Source organism: Gossypium hirsutum, chromosome A09 (genome assembly GCF_007990345.1).
Source record: "Gossypium hirsutum isolate 1008001.06 chromosome A09, Gossypium_hirsutum_v2.1, whole genome shotgun sequence".
Classification (NCBI taxonomy): Eukaryota; Viridiplantae; Streptophyta; class Magnoliopsida; order Malvales; family Malvaceae; genus Gossypium; species Gossypium hirsutum.
In genome coordinates this window covers 1,762,833-1,778,903 of record NC_053432.1, presented here as the reverse complement: position 1 = coordinate 1,778,903, position 16,071 = coordinate 1,762,833, and the positions used below count along the sequence as shown (strand labels likewise).

Here is a 16,071-nt window from a genome sequence, read left to right as displayed (position 1 = left end):
AAAGCACATATACTCATCGGGAATTCAGTACACAAATGGAACTTAACCCTTTTTCCACCATTACAAGCACGTATTCAATTTTTCATTGTAGCAATCAAATAATTCAAATCCATATAAGTCACATTACATATAAACAAAAAATTCAATTAATCATATTTACATGTTCGATTAAGTTACACGAACTTACCTCGACACTTGTCGCTAGGGGTGTGCATAATTCGGGTAAAACCGAAAAAATTCGGTTAACCGACCGATTAACCGAATTCGGTCGGTTAACCGAATTTTTTCGGTCGGGGGTCGGTTAATTTTTTTATGATTTTTCGGTTAACGGTTAATTCGGTTCGAAACCGGTCGGTTAACCGAAAATTTTCGGTTAACCGAAAAAATTAATAAATAAAATTATCCAACCCAACCCAAACTCAATTATCCAACCCAATAAAACTAAAACTAAAGTTTACCCAATTACCCAATCCAATAAAACTAAAACTAAAAGACAACCCAATTTACTAAAGTCTAAAACCCAATTTACTTTAATAATTTATAAATTTTTTAAATTTTAAAAATAAAAAATAAAAAAATTCGGGTATTTTTCGGTAATTCGGTTAATTCGGTTAATTCGGGTAATTCGGGTAATTCAGGTAATTTGGGTAATTTTTAACCAAAAATAAAAAATACATAATTTTCGGTTAATTCGGTTAACCGACCTTATTAACCGAAAAAATTTCGGTTCGGTTAAATTTTTTTAAAAAAAATCGGTTCGGTTAACGGTTAAAATTTTTGGAAGGTCGGTTAATTCGGTTATAGTAATTTCGGGTCGATTAACCGGTCGGTTAACCGAATGAACACCCCTACTTGTCGCGTGTAAAATCTACTAATCTGAAACCTTTTATTTTCCTCGATCTAAATGTTTGGATCTATATAAATAACTTTAATCATCAATTTCATACATTTCATATTCATTTGGACTCAATTTACATCTTAAGAAAAATTACCATTTTACGCTTAATATTTCCATAAATTCTAATTTCGTCCCTAGGCTCAGAAAATAAAATTTATGCAATTTAATCCCTATTCCAAGCCTAACCGAAATTTCAAAGTTACAGCACATATTTTCTATAAATTTCAGAATTTTTCATCAATTTTAACAACTTTACATTTTAGTCCTTAAACCATGTTTTCATCAAAAATCACTTTGTAAAAGTTGTTTATCTATCAGCAACCTTTCATTTTCTACCATAAATTTCTAATTTTCAGCATATAAATCCATGACCCAAATTTCATACTTTGATAACTTTTCAAATTGATCCCCCAAATAGAAATATTAAGCTATCCCGATTTCAAAAATATCAAAATTTCTAAAAACAGGACAAGGAAACTTACCCAATTAAGCCATGAAAGTTTCTTCTCTCTCTCCTAGGGTTTACATGTGTTTTAGCTTGAAGATGATATAAAAATAAGATGATATCTTTTATCATCTTTTTAATTAATTAAATATTTTCAAATTTCAATTTAGTTCTTGTCCTTTTTCTAAATTTCCATGGATAAGTCACCAAAATATCTACATACTTTTCTTTAATGGTATAATTACCATATAAGTACCTCAAATTTTGAATTTCATAGCTATTTAATCCTTATAATTACTAGAATTCAACTTTTGCATTTTATGCGATTTAGTCCTTCTCGCGATTAAGCACATAATCAATAAAATTTTCTTATCAGACTTTTCACATGACACTTCTAACATAACATGGACCATATAATAAAATAAAAATAAATTTTATTTTTGGATCGGATTTGTTGTCCCGAAACCACTGTTTCGATTTCACTGAAAAATGAGTTGTTACAGTACAAATGACTTGCTATATTATGAATGATGTGCCAACTAAGATAGCATTGAAAACTCCATACGAATTATGGCATGACAAGAAGCCAAGTCTAAACCATTTGAGGATTTAGGGATGCCTGACCCACATATTGGATAAAGATGCGAGGAAGTTAGACTTACAGACAAAATGTGCATGTCTATAGGATATTCAAAGGGAACAAAGGGTGGTTTGTTTTATAACTCGAAATAGCAAACTGTTATAGTATTAACTTATGCTACTTTCCTTGAAGAAAGCTACATAAATGAATTTAAACCTCAAAGTAAAGAGGTACTCAAGGAACTTTTAGGAAATATATAAAACTCTACTGAAACGATTTCAGAACCAAATCCTAATAGTAGACCAATAAACGATTAGCAGCATAAGGTGCTTCAGTGCAGTGGAAGGGTCTTTTGTAGGCTTGAGTTCTTCTAATCAGGCAGAAGTGTTTTTACACTGAGTTTACAAAATAGGAAGATGATGACCCACTCACGTATGATGAAGTGATGAAGTGATGAAGTGATGAAGAGTCTTGATTCCAAGCTCAGGGAAATAACTATGAAAGTTGAAATGAATTCTATGGACTCTAACCCAGTGTGAGAACTTGTAGACTTACCGGAAGGGATAAAACCATTAGAGTGTAAATAGATCTACAAGAAGAAAAAAATACGAATGAAAAAGTGAAAACTTATAAGGCAAGACTTGTAGGAAAATGTTATACTCGGAAAGAATGTATCGAACATGAAGAAACATTCTCTCCGGTTGCCATGCTCAAGTCAACCTACATATTTTTATCCATTACAATGACACTCGATTACAAGATCTAGCAAATGGATGTTAAGACAACGTTTTTGAATGGCTATCTTGAAGAGAGCATCTATATGATGCAACCCACCAGATATATAACTAAAGGAAATGAGTATAAAGTTTGCAAACTGCTTAGATCCATATATGGACTTAAGCAAACATCCCGCTCATGGAATCAAAGATTTTATCAAGTGATTAAGACTTTTGGATTTGAGCAAAATGTAGATGAACTTTGTGTTTATAAACGTTTAGGGGATGGAAAGACGATCTTTCTCGTTCTATATGTCGATGACATTCTACTCATTGGGAATGATGTAGGGACATTATTATTGGTTAAACTATGCTATCCAATTTAGTCCCCCCGAACATATGAGACATGTGCAAGAATTTCATCTCTTGAAAGGAGTGCTCAATAACTCGCGGTGCACTCACACTTAAATTGTGTATCTACGTCCCAATAATCTGATTTTCGGTATGATTATATAAACATAAAAAATTTATAAAATTAATAATGTTAACAACTTAATAATTATATTAATTAAAATTAAAAAATTTAATAATATTTTTTACCATTAACCTTGGACGCCAAAAATGTGTTTGTCATTCAAACGAATAAGAGGCATTAACATTTTTAAAATTATAAAAATTAAAGAAATTATGAAATATAAAATTAAGACAACAATAATTTGAGAGAAATTGAATGAACAATTGAGAATAAGATAGTTGAGAGAATAGATTAATAGGATTAAGAGATTGAGAGAATATGATTTGAATGCAAAAGAATGAAAATAAGTTGAGTATATATAGCAAATAAACTATTCTCATCCATATTATATTTTTAATTATTTAAATTTAATTTATAAAAATTCTAATTAAATTAAAAATATTATTATATATTTATATTTTTCGTATTTTAATACAGAAAAAACAAAACAATGAATTGGCTTGACAAGGTAACGTCAAACTGATGTGCTTTTGGAATTATTTATTAAAGAAGGTTAAGTGGCTTTTGAAAATGAACTGACCAATTTGGACTAAGATGGCTAATAAATTTAATCATTATATTTTATTATATTTATTTTTAACTGTAGGAAGTATGACCGGTCTATTTAGGAGTGAAGAAGAAGGAAACTGGGAAGAAATTTGATTTCTAACTGAAGCACTCTACTTTTTTCTCTCTCTCTCTCTCTCTCTCTCTCTTTTGAAAATTTAATTCTAACAGAAGCAATTTTTTGCTTTTTATTTTTCTATTTTCCATTGGATTGAAGGAGGGGGAGGAGGTGATGGAGAATTCAGTTGCTGAACATCAACGCAGGGAAGCATCTTCTTCTTCATCAGATCCTTCAAATCATGCTCAGGTATTTTACTTATTACTATTGTTGTTATTATAGATTGCTAACTGGTGATTTTTTTCACCAATCCGGTTACCAGCCATTTTTTTTAATATTTGTAATTGACTGGAATCAAGCTTCGTTTGATCTAGTTTTGGTGAAATTTTACTGGATTTAGCTTACAACTTGTTTTGTTTCCTTGTTCAATTGATTTTTTATTTCATAATATTATAAAATAGATGAGATGAACCAAAAAAACAAAATTTTGATCTATTTAATTTTTGTTCATGTGCGCCATTCTTAGATTAGGCTTGATGCGGAGGAGCTTATTTGAATATTACTGATATTTTGTCCCACTTTCCGTTTATTTATAATTGGTGTTGTGAGTAGTAAATAACAAATTTATGGGATTTTGGTTTTAAATGAGTAGTTGGAGGATGATTTGTTGTATGAAGCTCTATTAGAATTTCTATTTCCTTGTGCTTGGAATACCTACAAAACCCAATCTATTAGAATTTCCCAAAATTTGAGTAAAGTTGTGCTTGGAAACCTTTCCACTGCTTTGTTGATATGACCAACTCTGAATTTCTTCATGTCGCCGGAAGCACTGTTTATCGTTTTCGAATAATAAATTAACGGGAAAAGTGCCCAACCCTCATATTGATTGTAAAAATTGTACTTTATGATTTCCAAATACAATGAATGTGATCTAGGTTTATTTTTGCACTTTATTTACCAATTGTTCTATCAATAACTAGCCATAGATTTAAATGTTTGCTGGAACTAGATGTTAGGCAGGGATTTAAATAGCGGACCGATATCGGAATAGCGGCCGTTATATAGCGGTAGTGGCGCCGTCCGAAACCGCTATTGCTAAAAATAGCGGTATGAAGCGGAGTCACACCAATAGCGGTGGATCGCGGCCGCAATTTAACGGGTAACGGCCAATTGCGGGAATAACGGGCCGCTATTCCCGTTATTTTCCGTTACAGTGGTTAAAGCAGCATCAGATTGAAGGATGAGATGAAGGTTGGGGATTCCGTTCAGGTACAATAGAGAAAAGAATTAGCTTAGGTTCACAGCCCACCCCTTCTTTTGAGCAAGAGTGAGTAGTAGCTAAGATCTTGAGGTTTTCAGCGTGCTTGCTGTCCATGGTTGGGTCGATTCTGCGGGGGCCAGTGGAATTGTACAACCGGCGCGAAACAGCTGGGCAATGGGATATGCCGATTGTATGACCACCTGAAAAACAAATGAGAGACTTTGAACATCCGAGAAGCCTGAGAACATTTCCCCAAAGGAAAAGTGAAGCAAGGATGAACATGATGAGCCATGAAGCGACAGTGATGAAGTTGAACTGATATACTTGTAGGCTGAAGCAATATCCATGTTGCTGTTGAAACCAGAACAACTGTTGCACACTTGCACTCACTTTCTTTCTCCTGAAATATTTTTGAAAGAAAGTAGTTTGGGGGTGTATTTCCTCTGTGTTTTCAAGTAATGAAACGTTGAATTTGTTGATAAAAAAATTTAAGTGAAGAACAAAGAGGAGTTTGTTTGATTTACACGTGCACAAGTGTAAAGAACAACGTGGAAGCCATGCAATAGTCGGTAAAATTGGAGAACTAAGTGGTCAAGTTAAGCCCTTGGTTACTGAAGAGAGTAAGGAGAGTAGTGAAGTTGTGGAAAAGGCTTGGAATGTTTTACAATAAATTGTGCGAATTTTAAAAAAATTCACGACCGCGACACCTGCGATGACCGCAATAGCATCCGTTATGTCCGCAACCGCGATAAACGTAACGCGACCGAAAACGCGACCGCGACCGTTATTTAAATCCCTGATGTTAGGGGCTGCCATTTTGAAGTTTCGGGTCTCTCCGTATCAATATTCACCGATTGCTTGCGATAGTATTCGTTATGTCAGCAACTGTGATAAAGGTGACAACCAAAAATGCATCCAGGACTGCAATCTTAATCCCTGGTCATAGCTATATGTTAAGCTTCTTTCTAAAGCTTTCATTGTGATTTGTGTAGTGTCATGTAACATATACATTGCTGTTGAAATGGTGTCTGTAGTTTTTGTTTTCACTTATTTTCTTTCCAACTCATTGTTGCTTGATACAATTTTGATATTTATGAAAGGTTGTGATGGATTGTAGGTATGTATTGAAATGGAGAAAAGTATAGAAGTCTCTTTGGTTCATCAGTCTAGACGACCAAATCTCTCCTCTTTGCAAATACCTTTGAGGTCTTTGGAAAGTTCTTTCTATGATTTTACAACTGTAGATATTCCTTCTGACCCAAGTCCTAGTTCGACTAAAGCAGGGCTGCCTCCTAGACCCCATTCAGCTAAAATCAGATCCTCTGTTAGAAATCTTCTTCCACAAAGGAGTTTTAGGGTAAATAATTTGTGCCAAAAAGGTGAGAAGATGGTTCTTTTAGTTCCAGAGACACCTCCTTCTGATAGTTCTATGGAGAAGCCTTCTACTTCAAGGTCATTTTCTCTCAACAAAGTTTTGTTCCCTTCAACAAAGGTAGCACATTCTTTACCGGTTACACCAATTGCGTATTCAGGTCCGAAGCCTATACCGGAAAGACATATAGATGCTCAGTCTCATGTTACTGTAAGTGCTTTTTGTCTCATTCGTAACTTAGTTCTGGTGCTTATTGATACTTTATGGTCATTTTAGGGTGCAACTAGGAATTCACTGAACAAATATCTATGCCCCTAAATATTTCTTTATGCTATTTAAAAAGGATGCTTTTTGCCTACAGAACTCAGTAGTTCAGCCACATAGTATGACACGCTCTTTGTCAGTACCAGTTAATGTTAAACGTATAAGTGTAAGACGAGCAGATTCTGGAAGAGGTTTGGTCCGTGTAATTTCAGCAACTCCTCGTCCTGCAGCACTTGAGGGTTCCTTGCCAGATGATGCCCCATCAACAGAAATTAGTAGGTGCTAACTTTCTTATCTTCAAATTTTAATCAATAACACCAACTTGTTTACTAAATTTAGATGATTTATTTGGTTCAGATATTTAACTCTTTACAAAATATTCAATCTTATGTTTTTCTTTGTCTTCTCTCCTCTTGTATGCAAACTGTTTTAGTTACAGTTGGATGTTTTCTCCTTTTTTGTCAAATTTAATGTTTTGGAATGAACTTCATTCGTGTGGATGGAGGATCTGTATGCTAATTCTTGTCTGGTTTTACCCAAGGAAATTCTAGAGGTGCTTTGGTTGCTTCATTCACGAAACTTATGAAATGAGGTTCTGTATGCCATATGGTTGTAAAACATTTAAGGATAGATTCAACTATTTATTTGGAGCCTTATACCATTCTGGTCTTTGACTTTGAGAGCTTAGGGTGGGTTCTTCATTGCATTACAGAAGTAGTTTTAGAGCCAAAAGCACTTTTTGCACCGTAAGCAATAAAGAACAAGGTGCTTTCGAAGTCAAGAGTGCATTTGAACCCAAACGCAAAAGCTAGAAAAAAACACTTTTGGAGTCAAATGACATTTTTATCCCTCGTTTATATAGTCCAATGTGTATTATGTAATATTTGTATTGGGTATAAAATTATTTCCTATTGAAATTTATTTCACATTTCAAATAAATAGCATTATATATTTGAATTTGTAATAATTATTTTTTAATATTTAAAATATAATTTATATATTCAAATTAAATTTTACAAACAATTCATATTATTTGCTTAAAAAATATTTAAAATTTATATTCCATATATCAAAATATTAATAATATTATTTTCTTATTTTTTTTTATTGAATTATCATAATATTAATGAACTTTAACATCATTTAAATGCATATTTTTTTTACTTTACAATAACACGTCTAAAATGAACATTTTATTTCTCAAAAGCACTTTTTGACAGCAATACCAAAACTTAAACCAAACTTTTCAAAAGTTCTTCATAGCACATTTCAAAAGCAATGAAGAACTAGCCTTTAATATGATCTTGTTGTGGTCATGTTTGAGGTGCTTTATTATCTGACCAGTTCTGATTACAAATGTTTGAGGTGCCTTAGTAAGATTGCATCTTTAACCATTACTACTTAAAGTTTTCATACTTCAATAAGTCAATGTGAGGTAGGCCATGTTAGGCCCCGTCTACTAATATGTTATTCTATCTCATTATCACTTTTACCATACAATTGTTGTCCTAGATATAGATATAATTTACAAACTTTTTGACATGTTCTCAGCTAGTGAAGATGCAGGTGAAGACATTCCTGAAGAAGAAGCAGTATGCAGGATTTGCTTGGTTGAGCTAGGTGAAGGAGGTGAGACTCTGAAGATGGAGTGTAGCTGTAAAGGAGAGCTTGCACTTGCTCACAAAGACTGTGCAGTGAAGTGGTTTAGCATCAAAGGAAACAAGACATGTGATGTCTGCAAGCAAGATGTTCAGAATCTCCCTGTAACTTTATTGAAAGTGAATGATCCAAGGATTGTTATCAGACGACCTCCGACTGTGCCACAGCAGGCTCAAGTTTCTGGTTACAGGCAAGTTTGCCTTTCCAAAGTTTTAGATAGCTTTTTGTTTCATGAGTGCTTGTTGTAGGTTTCAAATAGAAATCCTCTGACTGTTATTCTGATTGTGACCTTGATAATTTCCTTCCCCATTTATATTTTGTTTAGACAGCAAATATATTTTGGTAATTTTGTATTTAGTTTAGTCGGGACTTTTACCTAGTAACTTTATGTACTTCATTGATTGGTTTGTTATCTTTAGTAGAATTTGTCACACCATCTACAATGGCGAAAGAGGAGAAAGATAATAAGCCTATCTAGGTAGTTTTGGAGTAGTTTTTTACCTTTTCTGTTTAATGATAGATTGGAGTTAGGGGTCCAGAAGAAGGCAAAATTAGGGTGAGCCTTTAAGGTAATTTAAAAAAAAATTATTAATCTTTATTATACTTATTTAAAATGTTAAAATGCATGTGACTTTTATGGATGGCCATGTTAAAGGGAAATTAAAGGCCATAAATAATGAGAGCCAAACTTCGAAGTATCAGATTGGGTGTTTCATTTTTCGATGACCCAAAATCTGGTACTAAATATTGCAAAATGACATGATACGGCCATTTAACCGTATCCATTTTAGATTGGCTGATTTCCCCTTGTTGTAATTACAATGTGTATGCCACATCTTTCATTTAGTTGTGTAACCATTCAGACTAAAGAAGATAAGTTTTGGGTCATTATGAGTAGTCTATATCTGTAATATCCATGTTTCTATTTTTGCATACTTAAATTGATTTCGGAGTTAATAACAGCAGTGTTCCGCTTGTTTGATCAATAGGGTCTGGCAGGATATACCAGTTCTCGTCATGGTCAGCATACTGGCTTACTTCTGTTTCCTTGAACAACTTCTGGTAAGCATTGTTCACTTATATATGCTGTGCTGTACTAATTACCCTGTTGTCCATAGTTTCTTTTATCTTTCGATAGCAGCCATTAGATGGTATGTTTATCACTGTTTTGTGATGACATCTAGTTGTATTATAGAACATGTGTCATAGCTAATACAATCTTTCCTCACTTTCAAAAGAACCAAAGCAGCTGAATACTTCTGATTGCCTGCACTGCCAACTAAGTCATTTCTTTCTCACTGCTTGTATTGGTAGCATTTCTATATGCATATGAACCCAAAATCCTGTGAGAAAAGGCCTTGCTATAACCTGCATGAGAATATCATTATTTCTTTCTTTGATCCTTTGACTGATAATATTTAAATAACTGTGTAAAAATCTGCTTAAGGTGCTAGAACTTTCTTAATCATGATGTGCCCAAAGTCTCTACCTAGAATTTTTTCTTCTGTCTCATTTGCTTTTCAGCAATACAGTTTGGTTCTTTGCTACCAAACATTAATCTAAGTAGCAGACTACTAAGTCCATAGTTGCTCTTGTCCTAACAGAACTCTGAAATGTCTAAGGACTTTCCATCAAATAAAATATTACTGGCTGCGTAATGATGTTTCTTTTGCTGCACCAAGTCTTTCTTTTCATTTGAAACTATTCCCTAGAAGTTATAAAAATTTTGATGTCAAAGGCACTGTAAGAAGTCTCAAAATGTATGCTTCATTTTTAAGCTTTTATATCTGCACATTTGGGCATTTTCTTCCATTTTAACATATTAATTTTCAACAATTTTCTTTTATAGTACAAGTTGATTCGTGGTTTTAAAATTTTTCAACATATGCAGGTGTCTGATTTGGGTCCTCGTGCTCTAGCCATCTCATTACCGTTCTCCTGTGCTTTAGGTCTTCTTTCCTCCATGATTGCCTCCACAATGGGTAAGTATATCATTTCTTGATTGAGAAAATGTATGAAATTTACTGTTAAGGTCACAGGTAATGGATTGAGTCACTGGATGATTCATGAGAAAGTTGGCTTCGATTGAGAGAGCCTTCCTTTTGTTGCGATTTCTACCAGGAGAATAACCTATGATGAATAACACATGGAAATTTGGCGCTCCTATCCTTAAGAATTTTTAGAAAGAGAGAGAGTCATAAACCACAATAAATTAGAATAATTAGTGTCTTATTTTATTACTAAGAATTGTCTACTTAAATAGAGGTTTTATAAGGTTTTATTCTTGTAGACTAAGAAACTAAAACTAACTTGTAGAATAAGAAACTATAATTAAAGAAACTAAAATTAAGTGCTTTTATTTGCAATGAAATACTTCCTAGGAATATTACTAAAAGTTATTTATCTTCATATCATCTTTGGTGCTTTTGACTTCTTGTCTTGCCCACAAAGACATCCATAACATTACTCCCTTCTTGGAAAAAGCGATTGTTCACAAGCTCAGGATTGCATAGTTTGTGCATAATTTTTGCCCGTTATCGCATGCAAGGATATTCAGTTCCCCTACTTTCATCTTGGTTCTGCACAACATTGTCAGGATCCTTTATCTCTAACCAAAATAATTTTTTACATTGATGCCCAAATGGGTATAGTTCATCACAATTGTAGCAAAGACCCCTATCTCTTCGTTATGCCATCCCTGCTCAAGTTAACAAAATCAGGGATCACACTACTTAGACTTAACCCTATTGTTGTCACCCTACCATTCCCAAATTTGTTTTTCACAACAAAAAGGGGAATTGTCGTTGCAGTGTTGGTGTCTTTAGTATTCAAGCCTGTGTGTTGCCAACTCTTGCTAGTTGTGACTTCTTCTCAAAGGCTCATGCCGAATTCATTGCCTGAACAAGTTTTGGGGGATTTTGCATTTTCACCATGAGGCCTAATTTAGTCCATTAATCCTATAGTAAACAAGTGGACCTATTGGTCCACTCGCTCTGTACTAGCACATGCTAACATCCCTTGAGATTGAAATTGATACTCCTCAACTGTTCCAATCCTTTTCAAGTTAACCAGTTGACCTAAAAGGGTGGGTCAAATCTCAAAGTTTTCTCACACGTAACCAAATCAATGGGGTCCTCTAACCCATCAAAGGTTGGGAAATCCAGCTTTGAGTACCACAGCACCATGCCAGGCCTACCATTGGTTTTTGATCAGTTATCCAATCTGTAAAGATGACTTCCATACTAGTTACCACTATCAATAACCCCATCACTCCCTTCCTTGGTTTTGGTTGGAACCAATAAGAAGTTATTTTAGTTGTAGTGACAATTGTTGCAACAAATTACTCAGTTTGGACTTGGTTTCTGAGATGCATGTTGTCATTCATGACTCAGCTTCTACCAATCTTGCCTCAAACAAAACACTCAGGTCTTCTTTGCCGCTGGAATCACCTGTGGTGTCTAATACCAAGTTGTTACAGTGACAGGTTATGGATCTGAGTCATCAGATGATTCATGGGAAAGTTTCTTCGATTGAGAGAGCCTTCCCCTTGTTGCTATTTCTAATACGAAAATAACCTACGATGAATGATATATGGAGCTCGTCAAAGGGAGCTCCTAACCTTAATACTTGTTAGAAAGAGAGAATCATAAACCTTTGAAAGTTAGTATAATTACCGTCTCATTTTATTACTAAAAATTGTACCCTTAAATAGAGGTTACATAGGGTTTTATTCTTGTAGGCTAAGAAACTAAAATTAACTTGTGGAATAAGAAACTACAATTAATGAAACTAAAATTATATATACAATTAATGAAACTAAAATTATATACTTTTTAATTTCAATAAAATGATTCCTAAATAAATTATTCTAATTAGGAATATTACTAAAACCTATTTATCTTCATTCCATCTTTGGTGCTTTTGATTTCAGTCTTGCCCACAAAGGAATCCTTAATATTTTCTCCTTCGCTGAGGTTTATTCGTTATTTTTATTTTATGAAGTCTGGAATTTTACATGAATTTGTGATAATTCTGCTAGCTAATGGACTAGCATTCTCTTGTCACAATTTTGAAATATCTACATTACCAATACAAAAAAAAAAAAAGAGTAAACACAAAGCTTATATGTTGTGTTTCAATTTTGAATATGTCTATTACAGAAACAAAACAAAAACATAGAACTAGTCAGTGGAATTAGTTTTTATGTAGACAATGGTCTCATTAAACTTGATCTTTGTTCCAAGTCTTGTTTCCCTTGAGCTTCCTGTAGTTTCCACCATTTTTTTCAATGCCTTCTTTTGGTAGAATTGTTTGTCCTTATCAACAGAACCATAAGAACCAGGATATACATGATGGAACATGTAAGAGATTCAGTCTTGTTATAAATTTCTAATGTAACAATGAGATTCAATCTGTCTAAGCAGTGCACTAGGCAACAAAAGCGCCTCAGACCCTTCCTGATGAGACCCGTTTGATCAAACACACGCCTAGTGCCTAGGCACACTTTCTTTTTAAGGCGATAGGCATAATAAAAGCCTACCTAATTGGAGTTCAAGTTCTCTTCAATTTCTTTTACCTTCTCTGGTAAGAAAGCGATGGTATCAAGTCTATACTTTGATGGATCCTAAGGAAATCATGCATATTGACTTCTAAACTAGAGCACACTTTAGAGTTTATTATGTCTTAAGCTTTATGCACAAATAAAAAGAAAATTTTACCTCAGATTGCGCTTTACTTCACTCAGACTAGTGCTTTTTTTGCACCTTGCGCTTGAGGCAATATAAGGGTTCTAATGCCTAGAGTGTATCTTACACCCTTGACTACGCTGGTCTAATGAAACACCTAGAATACCTACTGTTTGAACATTACTGGTAAAAAGACTTCTCTAGTCTCTCTCAATTTCTAAACTGAGTAAATTGGTCCTTCTCAAAAAAATCAAAGCAATTTAATCCATTCAATTTTGAAAGTGAGCAACTAAGGATAATTAATCGTGATATTAATGATTTTGATTGGTATAATAATAAATTTCTCTCTCAAAGTTTACACATTTTGTCAATTTGATCCTAATTTAACAAATTTATCCTGGAAAATTTATGTAAATGTTGAGACTGAATTTGTTGAATTTATTAGAATTAAGGTCAAAATGACGGAATATGTAAACATTGAAGGTTAAATTTGTTACTATACCAGTCAAAATTATGTACAATTAACAAAAGAGATTAACCCCATGCTTAATTGTTCTTAGTTGCTCACTTTTGAATTTGACAAGGATTAAATTGCTCCAATTTTTTTGAGAGGGACCAATAAGGGATATAAATAAACCAAGCTTAAACGAACAAACCTCTATTCATGTTCGTTTGTTTTTTTTAAGCTTGTTTGTGTTCAATTTCCGTTCGTTAAGAATTTTAAATTTTTGTTCATTTCATTTACTTAAAATTATGTGTGTTCATATTCGTTTGTTTAATGTTCACGAACATGTTCATTTAACTTAATTGAACATGTTTACGAATAATGTTAATAAATACTAAACAAACAATAAATACATACACACATATATTGTTTAGGTATAAAATAGTTAAATATAAATATTAATAATTATATTATAAATGAAAAAAATACAAACCAATATAATTTTATTAATATATACTAATGGAACAATAAACGAGTTTTAAGATAATTTTATGAATATATACTAATGAAATTTTTATAAGAAAATATATTAACAAATAAATGAGCCAATAAATGAGCTTGTTTGTGAACATAAACGAACCAAACACACCTCTGTTCGTGTTCATTCGTTTATTAAACGAATATAAAATTTTTGTTCATGCTCGTTTATTTAGCTTAATAAACGAATATAAACGAACGTTATACGAATAGTTCATCGAACATTCTGTCCATTTACACCTTTAGGACCAATTTGCTCAATTTCAAAATTAAGGACTGAAGAGGCCTTTTCACCTTTTTTTTTTTGGGGGGGGTTATATTGTTTTGGGGTAATTTCTCAAATCATGGCATCGTGATATCATTTCATGAGTTCTTTTTCTAAAAGATTTAGCATCTGATGATGACAGTGAGCAGGAGTTACATATGGGCATATGCTTCCTTCCAGTTTGCAATGGTTATTCTGTTTGCTCATATCTTTTATACAGTAGTAAGTTTAAAACCAAGTTCTTCAGCAATTGCCTGTTGTTTTTTTCTTTTAGTCTCAATCAGCAATCGGAGTTATACTCCTAATATTCTTCCTTGAATTATGCAGCTTGCTGTGAGCCCAATTCTCTCGGTCCTCCTATCGTCCTTCACTGGATTTGGTATTGCAATTAGTACAAATTCAGTTCTTGTGGAATACCTCAGATGGAGAATAAGAAGACAAACACAACCACGACAACAGCAAATTAACGGAACCTTGCAGCAATGACCAGCTAAGGCGTCCCACCCTACATGCAGAACTGACCAGCAAAGGCGGCAACCAGAAGACTGCCGCCAGTATATTGATAGTCGTGATATTACATTCAGTGGCAGTAAGAAACCATTACAATTCATTTTTGTCTTAATTTTCAGTTTGCATATGCTACTTGACATTTAGGCAAAAAACTTTGAAGTGCACTTTGAGTTTAGGTGCTTGAGCTTGAAAGTTGATCAGATGTGAAGACATGAGAAGCAGCTCTTTGGTCGGTAAAAGTACCATTAGGCCCTTGTTCTAAGATTTAGATTGCATTTTGCCCATTCTACTCAAAAAATGGAAAAATTAATTTATGTACAATATATTAAAGAGCAAATTGGTCATTCTGTTAAAAAATTTTCCTATTTCTACCAGTAAAAGTTGGTCCATATATTTCAGAATGAAGAATATATAGCATGTTATATGTAACTATCTAGTTATTTTGTTAGCAATGTCAATTTTAACAGTAGAAATATATGAATTTTTTAATAAAAAAGATTAGTTTGTTATTTGATCTAATGTAGATAGACTAATTTGCACTTTTTAGAGTAAAGAAGACAAAATGTAATTTGACTCTTAGCACGGATGACTCTATGACACTTTTATCCTCTTTGGTCTTGAAACTTGTTTTAGTTTTCCTTAATACAGCACTTTGTTTTGACATGTATATTGTTGTATGATCCAACAATATAGTTTTAGAGAAATTCACTTTATTTATGTAGTCAAATGATTGTTTTATTTTCAACTCTCCCTCTAAACTTTTGATATCTATCTTCATAATTACTAGCCAAAAAAAAAAAATCATTGAAATTGCTTAGGATTAATTTCTTTTATTTTTATAGAAATAGAATATTAATTGCTTTCTAATCCACTTCTGGTTTCGAGATGCTTGTTGATTTGTTGAGGTTAAAAATATTTACAAAACAAGAAAAGAAAATAAGTGTCTTTAACTATTTCAGATATCAGGTTTCGGAGTTTTAATATTTATTTATAATTAATTATATTGAAATAAAATTATTAGTATTTATTTATAAATCTTTCACTATTTTATATTTTATTTAATGATAAGGTGTCATGTTATTTACTGATAGTGCATTAAATATATTTCCTTTATTTTTTTAAGTATATTTATTTATTTTTTATATTTAAATAATTTCTTTTGATTTATATTAAAATTGAATTTCGAAGGAAAGGGTTTGAGTGTTTTTTTTATTCCTTTTAAAAGTTAATTTTCAATATAAGTAGGTTTGAGATTATTTCTTAAAATATTTATCTCTATATTTATGGGTATCAAA

The 16,071-nt window shown here is 32.8% G+C and overlaps 1 protein-coding gene across 4 annotated transcripts; it reads left to right on the top strand.

Moving 5' to 3' along the window:
- Positions 1 to 3,738: 3,738 nt before the first annotated feature.
- On the top strand, positions 3,739 to 15,521 carry LOC107888472 (uncharacterized). Of its 4 annotated transcripts, none has more exons than XM_041077599.1 (8): positions 3,739 to 4,027; positions 6,157 to 6,621; positions 6,773 to 6,950; positions 8,236 to 8,524; positions 9,324 to 9,396; positions 10,226 to 10,316; positions 14,409 to 14,488; positions 14,594 to 15,521. In XM_041077599.1, the coding sequence occupies exons 1-8, from the start codon at positions 3,953 to 3,955 to the stop codon at positions 14,750 to 14,752; spliced, it is 1,410 nt and encodes a 469-aa protein (XP_040933533.1). In that variant the 5' UTR covers positions 3,739 to 3,952; the 3' UTR covers positions 14,753 to 15,521. The 4 variants fall into 4 exon arrangements, with proteins under 4 accessions (XP_040933533.1, XP_040933532.1, XP_040933534.1 ...); XM_041077598.1 differs by having other exon boundaries at positions 3,762 to 4,027; positions 8,227 to 8,524; XM_041077600.1 differs by lacking the exon at positions 3,739 to 4,027 and adding an exon at positions 5,237 to 5,935.
- Positions 15,522 to 16,071: the final 550 nt, after the last annotated feature.